Here is a 15,914-nt window from a genome sequence, read left to right on the forward strand (position 1 = left end):
TGGCTTTTATGTTTTAATATTTATTGTAAACATAATAAACTTTAACTAAGGAAAAGCAAGCCCCCTTTATCTAAATGTACAGTACCACAATCCCATCTCTTCCCCCCCCCCCCCCCCCCTTTGGGTCTGTTTTTGGAAGATCTGGGAAAATCTGCTCTCAGAAAAAGTGCTCTTGTTGATTGGCCACAACTTCCGGAGAGACTTTGAGAAAAAAAAAAAAAAAAGAAAAAAAAATCTTGTGACCCTCCTAAAAGCGGGACAGTGCGAATATTAACAGGTTCATTCGCTGTTAAAATGTCAAATTGGTTTTAAAGCATTTTCTGCAAAAGCGCGAAGGCACACACATAAACATTAGAGTGATGTTGAGCGCATCACACAGACGCACACACTGTTCTCCTCCTTCCTGCATCATAGCCCGCTGTTACCATCACACGTTCACGTAATACTCTCGTGGACAAGCTGACTTGTTGGAAATGCTCGAGGATCTTAAATCTCTCTCATATCACATCGGGCGTAAAATCAGTGGAATCAGATCAGGAAAGTGAAGCCACGCAGGGAGATTACTAAAAAAAATCCTGGACCATTTGGATATCCATCAATACCAATTTACTTCATTGAAGGTGAGTGAGTGGTGTTGTGCGTAATTTGTTGCGTGCACTTATAAGATTGCAGAATAGTGCTGTCAAAAAAAAAAAAAAAAAAAAAAAACGCAACTAGTAGAAAATGTTGAGGAATGTTCTCCGCGGTTATCAGTCATGCGCTTTGCTGTCGTCTGTGATCTGATCGCATCACTCTGAACCATTTGTTTGGAAAACTTTTGCAGGGATAACATGTTTTGGAGAAAAAAATCAGACGTGTTCACTTGATTTAGGAAACCTCTAGAATAGTTTTGATCCGATCCACTCAGCTGCAACATCAGTCCAAAAAAAAAAAAAAAAAAAAAGGGTGTTGCGCAAATACTACCTGTAAGCTGCTGGAGCTGTAGGTTGTCAGTAAATTTCCAACAGTAAATAACATCAAAACAACTTTACGCAGCAGTCTCAATATGATCAGCTCAATAAGTTAGAATTCATGCAGACTTGCTCAAACTGCGCCTGGTATTTGTGTCCATGAGGCAGGTAGACTCTTGACGGACACAGACTGCAGCACTTCTTGACTTCACATTTTCACAGTCTCACAGTCTTGCGGTGTCCTTGTGTCCTAGTCACTATTTCTCATTTCACACCCAAGGAGTTTGTGGTTGAAATACTCATTTGACATTGTCTTTATTGAAGCCAGTCTTTCTCTTATTCATGCACCCAGCAAGTTTTCCCGACACGTCAAAACAGTGAAGGCGTGTCTCACCCGCAAACTAGAACCATACAGATGTTTTTACGCACACACATCCCTGCAGATATTCCAGTGTTAGGTGTTTGCATTTGAGAATTTGATATAGCAGCAGTAACATATCATGTACATGCAAGTGCAAAGAAAGGGGAGAAAAGTTTGTGAAGTCCTACTGCATAGGTTTGACTGGAAACTCGGTGGTGCAATTTATTCTTAGAAATCTTGTTTTAGGAGCATATGTTAATCTGTGGATATAAAATGACACTATTAGGAAGATGTACAGCTTTTAATTAATGGGTGTAAACTTGGAAAAGTGAAAAAGGTATAATGAGGTTGAAAAAAAAATTAAGTTACTAAATCTAGAATCTAGAAATGTACTTTGTGAGCACATGCTTTTTGCCAAGGACACACAGACTTATAATTAAAAAAAAAAAAAAAAAATAGTACACTTCAGAGGGTCATGGGTTTGTCTTTGGCCTCTGCCCTATCCTTCCATCAGCTTTCATATAGAAGATGGAGTAGATATTGTTGAATCATGCTGACAGACCAGTAGGATAAACAGATGGGAGTGATGACATCATGACTTCAACGGTAAAGTAAATAAATAAATAAATAAATAAATAAATAAACAAGGACACATAACCCCAGATATCAGTGTTGAGATGTTCTAATCACACTTTGTTGCTCTTGTTTCTCTTCCAACACTCTTCAAAGCTTTGATGCCTGGTGCTGAAAAACCTGCATACTTCACCAATGAATAGAACATTTATCTGAATAGATCTTTGGCCTTGGTTTATATAACAGCCTCCACACTAAACTGAGTACATTACCCGTGTCTCTGTGTATTTCACTAGACATTGAGCTTGTGTATAAAATTATTAAATATACTGTAGCTTCCATATGCATTTTCAGACACATTTCTTCCAACTGCTATGGTATAATCAATGCTTGTATGATAATTACCGTCTGTTTTCGGTTCGACTGATTTCCTGCAGGAATTTGTTTTCTAAATTGAGTCCAAATTCTGGTTGAGCAAATTTAATGCAGTAATTTGAATTTCAGTCACATGAAGTGGCGGTGGTCTTGGATGGTGATGTCGATGAGTACGCACAGAGCTATTCTGTACAGACAGTACCATGGTGCATACTGCACTTGGTAACCATGGCAACAAAACAACATCAGAAGAAACTGGTCAGATGAGCCTGTGATGAATAGTAGACTCAGTACATGGCAGAACCGAGCACAAAAGAGGACTGATTCATGCTTATCTAAATATTCTTCTCTTTTAGACTTGCAGCATGAGGTAACAAATGCATTCATATGCTTCTGATCTAGTCTGATATGGTATCCTTGGAAATAAAATCAAATTAAGTTTGTTCATTGTGCTATTAACTAGCAGTGATGACATTTAGACAATAAATGAAGCATTACAGGCTTTATAATTTGGCTTGAACATAAGGCCATCTGTCCCCTGTCACTGTCTTTTCCCTTTGAAGAGGCTTGGTTGGGGCCAAATCCACGGTTCTGGCCCACTGCCACCGTTTGACATGACTATGACCAGCAAAACTGAGCTCCAAAAGAACAGCACGATGAATATTTTATCAAAATAAGACTTCTATATGTCATGTTTACATATTGGTATAACAATATACATAAAAAGAGTAAACAAAAAAAAATGCATTTCTACATTTTTATTGGCAAAAAATTTACAACTTACCCAGGACGGTGTGGCTCCCTGTGCAAGACATTCTAGTGGTTATTGACTAAATATACTCCTACACACTCAACAAACAGTACACGCTCAAACACAACTTCCTTTCGAATGCAGACAGTGTGTGTAAGGGTGACCCACAACCAAGCAAAATAACTCAAAATTAATCCATGTCTACTAAAAATTGATGCAGCTATCCTAGAGCAAATCAGCACCCATGATCCAATTTCTGTTGATCATCATGATTCAGTAACATTATCAGATGGAGTCAAGCTGAATTAGGGAGAGATGTTTTTCAGTTTGACAGAGAATTAAACTGGAAGGGTGCTCCACAATCCATAAATTATGACTTTGTTTTTGTTTTACATCAGTTGCTATTGCTGGTTAGTTTAACCAAAGATATTCTGTTACCATGGCAACCAAGGTTCTGAATTAGTATGGGTTTTCTATACAGTTAAAGATCAGTCATGGTCAAAAATGTGATTTGTGAAGTCACAGAAACCTTGACCTTTGGCCACCAGTATATTTTCAGTTCTTCCTTGAGTCCAGGTGGATGCAGCAAATTTGACGAACAGTTCATATGGTGTGATATGATAGACCTTTTAAAAAGGTCTTTTAGATTATAACCCATAAAGACCCAAATATCCACCGACAACCAAAACTATCAACAGAAATCTTTAATAACTTCTGATCTACTAATCGTATCAATGCATGGAAATAATTGTTGTAAAATACAGTTTTACATGTTTTCATGGCTATCAGATATGACCCATTTGGACATTCAGAGGCTCCGTAGTAACCATGGAAACACCGTCATCTTCTGCAACAATAATTCACCAGTAAAATCCATGGAGTTGGATCGATGACAGTGGATGGAGATGCTTGTTTTCATGCTCAGTTAATGATATATTTTGCGGAAAAAGTCAATTTTTCTTCAGTTTTCTTAGTTTTTGATATAATAAACCTCAACTTTAATCTGAGCTTTTATGAACATCCATATGATCAGGAAATTAACATAGGAAAATACCTGATGTTCACTGAAAAAATTTCAAATACAGAGGATTATATCATAATAAATTGTGATTAATCACCTTTGAAAAGTTAAATGAAATGAAAAAAAATATTTGGGAACTGCCAGAAAAGTAACACTGTGTCTTTATGGGTTAAACATATGGGTTAAACCAACGGATGGACAAACGCTTTTGTAGGGATGTACCCCGGATACCTCTCAACTCCATTCTCATTTTAATGGATCTGCTCCAAAATCTAATGGGCTTATTTTTGGCACACCTCACCCTTTGTGTAATCCTGATGATTGACAGCTGCACAAATAATATATTATCCCTAAAAACAGACAGTGATGATGATACTGCACACCTGTCATTATGAAATCAATAAGGAATTTATTTACAGCCCTACACTTTATTAGGACAAGCCTGCACAGTATTTTTCTTCATAAAGTATGTGAATTTAGATATGATGTGGGATTTATGTGGTTTTAGGGAACTTAAAATTAAAGGTTCTCCATGTATAGTATGTGCCTAGGTGAAGTTTATGTTTGAGTCCATGTTGTATCTACTAGAACCTGTCAGCTGTCATTAGCTGACTGCATTTATATGCTAACAGTATCTTGTCTTGCACCTGTCACAGTGTTACAGGAACAAAAGAGACAAGATTAACTGAAAAGTGAGCATTGTGATTTTTGTGGAAAATTTGACATGAATCCTCTAATTAGAAAGCAGTTTAATGGGGTTATTATCGTGTGTAGCACCTGAGACCACTGTTAGTAATGGAGTTAGCTAATGCCAATAAATGACTGACTTCAGCACAAAACAAGCTCATAAGTATGCCTGAATTATCAATTTGTGCTTTCAAATTCAGCTCTATTAAGTCTGTCAATGTACAGAACTAACTTTACATATTTTGAAGTACTACGATCTCATAGGAAAGTAAAATTTGCAGATTTTGCGATATTTTCAAAATTTGCACATATGAGTATTTATGTAACCCCATAACAGCTGGAAATGTAGTCTCAAGTGTAATTCTACACCAGCGATAACAATGCGCACCAATCATATTGCATCACATCATCATTTAGTCTTTTCTTATTTGTTATAACTTATAACTGCAGCAACCACAACAAAACAAATCAAAAATACCAGAATATCCGCCTCATATACACTCCTGTCTGTTTATTTCTTGATAAACTCCTTGTCAAATTTCAATATAATTTCTGTTGTGCTAATTTTTTCTTCCATTCTCTCTCTCTCTCTCTTTCCATTTCCCTTGTTTTTCTCCCGGATTTACTTGTTGCCATTTTTCATTGTGTATTATTGGCACTGTCACTGCCAGCCCCTTGCCTGGGGACAGAGATAATGTTATATAAGATGATTTATTCTGTATCCCCAACACATCCTGAAGAACCTGGAATAGGTGATTTTTGCCCAGTGAGTTACTCTGTGGCAGTTGGCAAAGTACTTGTCCATCACCAGAAAAACATATTTCTTTTTTTATCTCTCTGGTCATGGTAGCCATTGCAACACACAAAGGACTTTTTCACATAGTTCATGAGACAGTGAATAGAATTTTTTCTTGAGAATGTGAGTTAAAGCTGCAAGAGTCACAAATCAGGGAGAAAATTTGTAAAAATTGAAAATATAGATGTTCATTCTGCACCTGTCTCCCACTGAAATCACTAAATATAGAATATAGATATAAGATAAATGAGAGATGGTGGCATTTCTTGCTTCTTTGGAAGCATGAAGCAAAAATATAGTGGTTATGGGAGCTGCCATGTTGCATCTGTAGTGTAGTGGTGATTAATTGAAACTGTCAATCACTCACATTAACCCTCAAACCTCTGAACACACCTGTAATCAGCCAACTTCAACGAACATCTACATTATCGAAAAGTGTAGGATGTTATTTTCTTTCATGGCATATGAATTACAATAGGCTGGAATGTACTTAAAGAAAACAAACAACAAACTAAACAAAAACACATAAAAAAGATGCACATTGACAGCTTTAAAGTTAGAAAAAGTCTAGAAGGAGCCTATGGGTTACCAAGGCTTAGAAATCTGTGTCGTTACTGCTTGCAAAACAAGAGACAGAGATAAATCTAAGTAATCAAAAACAACAGCTGTGTCTCTGTCTTTATATACCAAGGGTGTCCAGACTGAGGATCTCTCAATGCCAGTCTGAATACGAACCAGTGCTTACATTCCCATCATTGAGGAACACTTCATTTAGATCTTTCAAATGACAAAGATAAAAGACGTCTGATTCAGCAGAATTCAAGTGCCTTCAGTCTTTTACTTCTAGTGAAGGAGAACAGCATTTTATCTCTAAGACTGATGTGGAAAAGGAAAAAACAAGTTAGCAAAATAATTCAGACTTATCATTCTTACAGTTTCGTGTTCATGCAGTGTGTGACAATTTTCCCAGAACAGGTGATTCACTGTGAGAACAAATGATTGTATTTAATGGTTTACTTGACATGTATGTCATTGTCTTCATAAATGGTTAGTGGTGATGGTACAAAGAGGCCGATTGTGGACTAGATTGAAGGTGGGGTTTTTTTAGTCCTTGGTCAGTAATGACTCAAAGGAGTGATAATTTGCTTTTTTTTTTTTTTTTTTTTTTAATGGAATTATGCATTTTAAAACACTTCCCTGTGGTCTACATAAACTGTAAATGCTATACTTGGGTCTGAATTCTTCATTAATTCAACTCCACAGGTTCATCTTCAAACCTATTTTGAGTAATGACACAAAAAATTCTGTTTTGAACGCTGACCCTTTAAATGCAAATGCACCACCCCCTCCAGGTTGTTGGCTGTGCTGCTCTGTCCTGTTCAACCACTTGTGTTTGTTAATACAACCAACAACTGAACATTTTAGGTAATCGGCTCAAAGTTTGGATATATTTTCAGTTTGGACTACAACTGCTGCTGCTGACAAACAATTATGACGTACTCGGAGAAATGTTCATCGGAAGTCTTGACCTTATATGTGCAAATGTTGTGACGTAACTAATTATAGACGAAACAAATTAAGCAGGAATTAAAACAGGTTGCAGAAATCCACTCGATTTTTGCCAAATTGAATATAAAGATAGCTTTGCAGCACCTGGAGGGTTCAAATTCGAATTTTGTGAACTGTTAGGGTCCAAATACACAAATAAATGTACCAAAGACTAATAAAAGTGGGTTTAGCAAAATATAACCCCTTTAAAATATTTTAGCTTGCTTTGAAAATAACATGATAAATAGAAGATTTAGAATTTAAGTATTTATAGATCAATGTCAGGTGTCTTTTGACTGCTCAATGTATGTGGTGCAGATAAGTATCATAGAAAACTATATATATATAAAAAAAAAAAAATTGCTTGATTGTGTAGGCTACATCTACAGTATGTTCTTGTGTTGGTCTGAATGAGCATCATGACACCGCAATGAGGAAATCATTTTTATACCCAGGCAGTGCAGTTGGGTGATACTGGGTGAGAGCCAGAAAAAATAATGGTTAGTCTGGGTGTTATTCTTGCAGGATCCATACAGAGAATATGATTTTGTTGGAGCACATTTCTGAAATTCTCATCACATTTCAGGCTAATGGTGAACTGACAGCTCTCCCCTTTAAGACACAGAAGGGCCAAGCTATTGTGTGGTGCATTTTGATCAGGAGAAAGGTAAACTGAAATACATGAATGTTTGAGCCAGAGTGCTGCAGTAAGTGAGGGGCTCTAGGTTTGAGTAGTTTACAACACTCTTTGTCTCTCTTTATTCATCCCAGGGAAACATCTCCTTTACGTGTGCATGCTTCTGGAAACAATATGGCCAGAAGTGAAAAATCTTAGTCTGTGATGGACTGAATAGACGAGACGTGATCCCTTTGGCGGCTCCAAGTTGACCTCCATCTCAATTTGAACAATATTAGTGCATGTCTTATTGTTGTTACGCTGTTTTACTTTTTACAACTTGTACATAATGTAAAAGGGCCTTCAAATTCTGGCTAGAAAACAGTATTGTACCTTGTACTTGAGATATTACAGTATCTGTCACGAAAATAAATGAATCAGCGTGTTTTTGTCCAAATCTGCGCGATCACATTAACAGTGAAAGTCATCTTTTATGATAGTTCTTACAAATAAGAGATATTTTATAACTGCAGTTTATATCCTGAAATATATAATATGTAATCATTCTGAACACTCATACAAGACACATGCAAGAATTTGTGTTTTAGATTTTTAACACCAGATTTAATTAAAGTTAAGCCTAATGAAAATGAAAAATCAGTAACGATTAAACATTTTTATACATAAATCAAGTAGCATTTTAGCCAGAATCTGTATAATACTGACACGTTAATGCTGTGGAATAATGTTAACATTAATCTAAGCATGTGTAATATTTACATTAAGCATTAATATGAATTTAGTAGACTTCTGTATCTTGAACATTATCAACCATAAGGAAGACGACTGCCCAGGATATTCACATAATATCATATAAAAGAGATTGTGGAACACTTCTGACTGCACCATGATTATGATGAGACTCATCCAGCAGGTGGACATTATGATACCAAATTTCTCTCCTTTAATAATTTCCCAAATGTTTTTATGCTGTATTGCTTTTATAATATTACTGGCAGAAGAGAATGTGTGATGACATGTCTGGTTTAGTAGTGAGATTAAGTTGCGTAACAAGTTGAGCACAGTGTTTTTGTTATTTTGCTCCAACATTTCATGTTATTAAAATGGGTCTGTTTGTTTCTGAGGTTTTTTTGGAACAAGTTAAAGGAGTTAAAAGTTAACAGGTCATTTTTGAAAAAAATTGTATTCATCATTTGTTAGGAGACCTTATGGTTAAGCCAAGGAAAAAAAAAAAAACCCTCTGTAACCCTGCTGAGCGATCATTGCCATCACTTTGAATGATCTTGGTCATGTTTATCAAACAGGATAAAGACCACCCTGGCAGAATCTCTGTGTTTTAACAGAGTTTTGACCCTTTTGATCAGGGAGGAGATGCCAAGTCAAACAGATGTTGGAGAGCTTTTACTGTCTAGAAGTTGTCTGTAGTTACTTCTACTGAGAATATTATTTTACACCCATGTTTGTTTGTCTGTAGACACAAATCTGAATTTTTGTATTTGGGTGGAGGGAGTTTCTAATGACGTGAAATTAAAAAAAAAAAGTTGCCTCCACTCCCTCACAACAGCATTATACTCAGGGCAACATAAAACAGTCCTGACCTTCATCTTCTACTTTAACTCATCTGATGTAATTCTTTAAGCTCCAGTGTCAAGGTCTGGAGCTGCAAAAAGTTTGACCTTGAAAGTTTAGAAGTTAAAGTCACAATAGATGATTTCACTGTGTGATTCATGGTATGTTGTATGGAATTTAGTTGCCTTGGTAGACAATTGAGTGCTTTCTGTGTTAGATTTAGCTTGTAATGGGATTTGTTGTATTGACTGCTGTGTTCAAATCAACCCATCCCTCATGGACAATAAAATAGTAGCTCAGCTCTGTAACTTAAATCTAAATAGACTGGATCATAAAGTAATGTTGGACAGTGATATATCTCATACATAATTTAACAACAGTAAAAGACCACCACCCCTTTACATCATGATAAAATAAAATACACCACGACCAAAATTAATTAACACACAGTGAGATAACTCTCTGTACAACAGTATTGCTGGGTGCTGCAGCTGCCTTTGACAGGGTCCTGGCTGAGGCTCCAGACAGCACCTCAGTCAGAATTTTTTTTCACTCCCACTCTTCTTTTCTGGCTGCAAAATTTACTGAAGGGCCTGCCAAAAAACAAAAAACAAAAAACAAAAAAAACCTGACTGTGTTTACCATATAAGCATCTTATGTTACCAATAATATTTAGCTGCTAGTTCTGGACCGGTGTAGTATTCTGTGTGCTGCTGCAGCACTTCAAGTCACTGCGAGTTGTACTTATAAGCATGTATTTCAGGTACTGCAGTACATTGCAGCATCAGGGAAAACTGAGAATACAAGACTATGCTCGTAAGATGTGAAGAGAATAATGTTAGATTAAGAGAAGAGTCTTCAGCACCTTCCTCCAATGCTGCTTCATTAATGTTTTGTTTCACTACCAACTATTGTGATCTAAATAATGCCCACTGTGCAAATCAGTAAAACCATGGGGAGCCACAACTAGGTAGTTGCTAGCAGAAATTAAAACACTAAATTTTTTTACAGTTGTTCCTCCAGAGTCTGCGAGTTGATAGCTATCTCAACTTTAAGAGTCTTTCCAAGTATAAAAAAAAAAAGTAGATGAAACTTCGAGCTTGATCACAGGGTCAAGTCCACCTGAATATTCTTCACTGAAGAAAGGATACAGATGAATAATATTGCTACTGCTGCAGTACAGAGCTGACTCACTGCAGAGTGAAAAGAAACAAGTCAGGCAATCTGACAGAGTTCAGCGCAGAAAATTATGTTTATGGAATTTCATTTTAATGTTGTGTTGCACTTGAGGTAATTTGAAATCATTTGCTTGTAACAGCTCAGTTACTCTTCTCAGTTGCATGACCAAAAAGTAGACTGCACTCATATTATGTTAAGTGTCATCTCACAGTTTCTTTCATTTTTATTGTTATTAATGAGTCAGTTTATTTCTTTGTACAACATTTTGTACACCAAAGCATTTGTCCTGTTATGTTATTCAGTAGGAAGACTACAGCACCAACATTTTGCCGTTTCTGATTCAGGTGCTCACCTACACTGAGATCCACTTTGTGTATTATAGATGTACATGGTGTCTGTCAAAATTATGTTTTACTACACTGCAGGCTAATCTAACATGGAGCATATTGTTCACAGATTGTGCTGTGGTTGGAATTTCCCCGGCCCAGGCAGGAGCTGCCATGCCATTTGGTTGTTTAACTCTCGGGGAGAAGAAGGATTACAACAATCCCTCAGAAGTGACCGACAAATATGACCTTGGACAAATTGTTAAATCGTGAGTGCAGCTATATTTAAATGCCTGTGAGTATGTAAACACTCTGACGTTTTTCATCCAAAGTCTCTTTTTTTTTCTTGTCTCTTTTATAGAGAGGAGTTCTGTGAGATATTTCGAGCGAAGGATAGGAACACCTTGAAAATGTACACCTGTAAAAAGTTCCACAAAAAGGACGGGAGGAAAGTGAGGAAAGCTGCCAAGAATGAGATAATGATCTTAAAGATGTAAGTGAAGGTTTATGCTCCTCATTATAGACCTAACATGTCTGAAGCACTGTTCTAGCACTGTTATCGTTATTATCAGCACACTCATTGTTCAGCTTTGGTTCAAGACATGATGATTTATTGTACAAAATATCCAAAAAAGCATTTAGAAGATTAAAACAGTACATATATTCACAGGTTTTTAGTCTCTCACACAGGTTGTATTGTAATGGTAACACTACATAAGCCATTTCTAATAATTTCGCTGTATTTAACCCTTAGTTCAACAACATTTCTGGTGATGTTCTTGTCATCATTAGTAATAAAAAAAAAAAAAACAGCAAGAGCTTTTGCCTCTATAAACACAGCGTGCTCCTTCTCCTGTTTCACAGAGTACTATTATCGTAAGACAATTAAAAACATATCAGTGTGACGTGTCCCTTTATTTTCATGAAAACAATAAAGCACAGTTTATTGTACATCAATCCCACATACACTAAACCAGAGACATAAATTTGCATAGTCTACAACAGTATAATATTAGATACTGTCAGGTCTTAGAAATTAACTGTTGGTGCAATGCAATGGGATGTGCATTAAGAACAATTTATAGTAACGGCTTTCATATCCCCCAGTAAATTAAAGAAGATGATGATAATCGACACACATATGGTCAGAAGTCAGGAAAGTAATAAATTGGACGAGGACAGTGATGTTAATAATGAGAATAATAACATGAAAGACATTGTGGCTTAAGATTTTAACCAGTTTGATTTTGTGGTGCTGTAATACAGATTGCTTTCTTTACCCTGAATGACTGGTGCTGAGACTGTACAGCTGTATTGTACTATTTATTGACAGATACATTTCAACCACTTGTGTATCACTCCATTCTTCCCTCCCTGTTGCTCTCTTCCCTCTTTTTGCTGCATTTGAAAGGGTGAAGCATCACAACATCCTCCAGCTGGTTGATGCTTTTGAAACTAAGAAAGAGTACTTCATATTTTTGGAGCTGTGAGTATTATTAGAGATACTTGAGAGAAACACAAGCACAAACCAGTTTGCACTCTGTATTTCCCCAATCTCATGAAACTAATGTTTTATTCAGGATGTAAGATATTTTCTTATTTTCTGTCGCCAAGAAGTGATGTGTTTGACTGTACCGTCTCTCCAGCGCTACAGGCAGAGAGGTCTTCGACTGGATCTTAGATCAAGGCTACTACTCTGAGAGGGACACCAGTAATGTTATGAGGCAGGTGTTGGAAGCAGTAGCTTACCTGCATTCTCTGAAAATCGTCCATAGAAATCTTAAGGTATAATGCACTGCTGACACCTAGTGAAAAACAGCAATATTTCAATACATGACAAAAAAAAAAGATAATGCATGGGAATACATTTAGGTATAATACATTACAGTTTGATAAAGCTTTATCTGCTTGTCGACACAGCTGGAGAATTTGGTGTACTTTAATCGACTGAAGCACTCCAAAATTGTCATCAGTGACTTCCAGTTGGCGAAACTGGAAAATGGACTCATCAAGGACCCATGTGGCACTCCAGAATATCTTGGTAAGTAGATCAGCAAAGGTTTTCATGTTTTGAAAAAAGGTAAAATGGCATTTTTGTAACTGCCCAACAACAAAAAAAGATGATTAATAGACCTAATAGACATGAGTTACTCGATAATGGATGGTTACTTTTTTTGTAGCTCCTGAAGTGGTTGGAAGGCAGCGATATGGGAGACCTGTTGACTGCTGGGCCATAGGAGTCATCATGTATATACTGTAAGTATCCTGTGACATGCCGACGGCTGAATTTATTTAATATGAATGTATTTAATCCTTAATTTAGACACACAGACAAATAAATGATACTATATGTTTTTGTAATTAGGGTAAGCATTTTCAAGTGTGGTTGCACATTTGCCAATGCTTGCAATTTATAAATATCTAAGTGAAGTAAGAAATTGTAGCTTCATGTTCATATATGTATTGATATTTACTCAATAGGTTGTCTGGTAATCCTCCATTCTATGATGATGGTGACGAAGATGAAGACAGCCGTGATAAAAATCTTTTTCTAAAGATTTTGTCAGGAGACTATGAGTTTGATTCACCCTACTGGGATGACATTTCGGATTCTGGTATGTGATAAGGAGTTACACTGTAGGTTTAGTTAGTTAGTTTAATCAAATGTTATAGTTGCATGAATATCAACATTACTGAAGGATTCTTAAATGTATTGTTTTGTGTTTTGTAGCCAAAAACTTAGTGGCATCTTTGATGGAAGTGGACCAAGATCAGCGATTGACTGCACAGGAGGCTATAGGCCATGAATGGTAAAAAATAAATAAATAAATAAATAAATAAATAAATAAATAAATAAATAAATAAATAAATAAATAAAGTTAATACAGTATAAATTTTCCATAACCACAACTGAATTTGTGAACTTTGTTACAGAGTAAACTCAGATCTGCTCTTTTTTTATTGTCTTGTGTCTTTTCCAAGGATTTCTGGAAATGCTGCTTCAGACAAGAATATAAAAGATGGAGTTTGTGCACAAATAGAAAAGAACTTTGCTAAAGCCAAATGGAAGGTATGACTTTACAAAATCAATACAAACATTTGCTTTATATAGTATGTATCTATTTATTCCATATTAAATTCTTAAATTACATTGATTGTGCTCCTAGCTTTCCATAAGCAAGACGTTATTGTTTTGATGCACATAATGACAGTACATTGTTGTATTTATTATTATTATTATTATTATTATTATTATTATTATTATTATTATTATTATTATTATTATATTTTTTGATTTCGCTGTATCTCTATCTGTTACTTACAGAAAGCAGTTCGAGTGACCACCCTCATGAAGAGACTTCGAGCATCTGAGCAGGGGGATTCTGGGGCGGCAGGGGCTGCAGGTGACCCCAACACACCCGGCAGTACGCCTGCCCCTCCAGCTGGCACTAGCGGCAGTCTTTCAGCCAGCATAAAGGCTGCTCTTAGTGAAAAGGCTCCCGACACACAGACTGCCAGCATCTTAACAGCCAGACAGGAAGAGCAGCCACAGGCGCGATGCAACGGCGACATTCCCCACATGTTGCCACAAAGAAAAACCGAGTAGGCATCAACGAAATAAAAGAACAGGACCCTTGCTGACCAACGTACATGTGTGCAGTTCAGCCAATACATTTGGCATGTTGCTACAATGTCTATGCTGTTTGACTGTCACCCAGTTTGCATCTTCAGTGCTGAGTTATTTGACAACACCATGCATTCCATCATTTTGCCTTCTGTACTGATTGGTCTGAATAGTGTTCTCCACTCTCTTCTTATTTTGTGTACAAATCCCTTTAAAGATAGTTGAAAAGTAGCCCTTTGTTGTTTCCTTTTCCCTGACTCCTGTAAGATGTAATTTAGTGATGTCATTATCCCTTGACTCATTGTATATAGATGTATTTGTCGGTTTCAACAAATTGCTAGTTATCAGCTTCAGAATTTTCAAATCCTGAGTTCATGTCTTGTGAATTAAATTTATAAGTTGAACTATTTAAAAAGTGATCATATCAAAGGTTAATTTACTAATTAAATTAAAATTTATGAGAATCACTTTTAAAAGCATATTTTGTGTTAGCTTTTCACAAACCTTTTTTCTAATTTAAATGCAATTAAATAGAAATTATAGTCTATGCACTTAGGTGTCTTGAATGGAATATGAATCCAATCCAGATTTTAAAATAGATATATAGTATGAAAATGATTAAAGTTATGCTACACCTTCTAAATATGTATAATACCTATATTAGTGGAAAACTTAAGCCAACTTAAAATTTAAGGCAGCAAGAAAATTGTGTTTTTTTAAGTTAAAGTGCCTTAATATTTGTTGCAGTAATGTACTGAAATATTTCAAAAGAAACAACTTGATCATAATAGATGACTGATTTCTTTGAAATGTTTTAGCTGTTTTCCTGCTTTTCTGTTTTAGAGTCTTAAGCTGATGTGTTGATCCTTTTGTTCTGTCTAATTTTACACTTAAATTAAGATGCAGAAAACTAGACTCAAGGCATTATATGTGAAGTGATGTTTTAGACGTTGTTATTGTGTTGTCACTTGTAATTAGGAAATTCAGACTTTATAGCTGTGTCCATGTAATGTACCACATTGTATAGCTGCACCGTAGTGTATTTTTTAATTTACATGTGTATTTAGCTACATTTAGCTGAGCTAAAAGGTTGCTCCAATGCTTGTGGCTGAATAAATTGAGCAATACTAAGAATTACTGGGTGTTATTCTGCAGCTGCCTTTCACTTTCATAGGTATATTATTAATGCTTACCCTTTTTCAAAGACGAAAGTCAATACTATCAGTTATATTGGCAGCAATATGACATTAGAGATTTTGAGAACTGTTTGCACTGAGAGCATTTTGCTCGTGGCAAAGATCCTTCACATAGAGGTAATGGTATTCAGTGGCATTTTTATAGAGCATCTGAGATTTCACCTGAGAGCATGAGTGCATATGTCTAATATTTTCTTTAGTGTAAGATACGATAAATCCGTATTGTCATTGCATAGTCATACTTTGTACAAAAGCACAACAAAATTGGAATACTATCCACATCGGTGCAAAAAGACAGGCACACAATATTTACAATGTAT

General features: G+C 36.0%; 1 protein-coding gene across 1 annotated transcript; it reads left to right on the top strand.

Moving 5' to 3' along the window:
* Positions 1–400: 400 nt before the first annotated feature.
* camkva (CaM kinase-like vesicle-associated a) lies at positions 401–15,532 on the top strand. Its single transcript, XM_030135509.1, has 11 exons — positions 401–620; positions 10,904–11,042; positions 11,135–11,266; positions 12,185–12,259; positions 12,420–12,558; positions 12,694–12,814; positions 12,954–13,029; positions 13,255–13,388; positions 13,505–13,583; positions 13,756–13,843; positions 14,099–15,532. The coding sequence occupies exons 2-11, from the start codon at positions 10,948–10,950 to the stop codon at positions 14,378–14,380; spliced, it is 1,221 nt and encodes a 406-aa protein (XP_029991369.1). The 5' UTR covers positions 401–620; positions 10,904–10,947; the 3' UTR covers positions 14,381–15,532.
* The last annotated feature ends 382 nt before the right edge of the window (positions 15,533–15,914 follow it).

The sequence above is a fragment of the Sphaeramia orbicularis genome, chromosome 5 (assembly GCF_902148855.1).
Source record: "Sphaeramia orbicularis chromosome 5, fSphaOr1.1, whole genome shotgun sequence".
Classification (NCBI taxonomy): Eukaryota; Metazoa; Chordata; class Actinopteri; order Kurtiformes; family Apogonidae; genus Sphaeramia; species Sphaeramia orbicularis.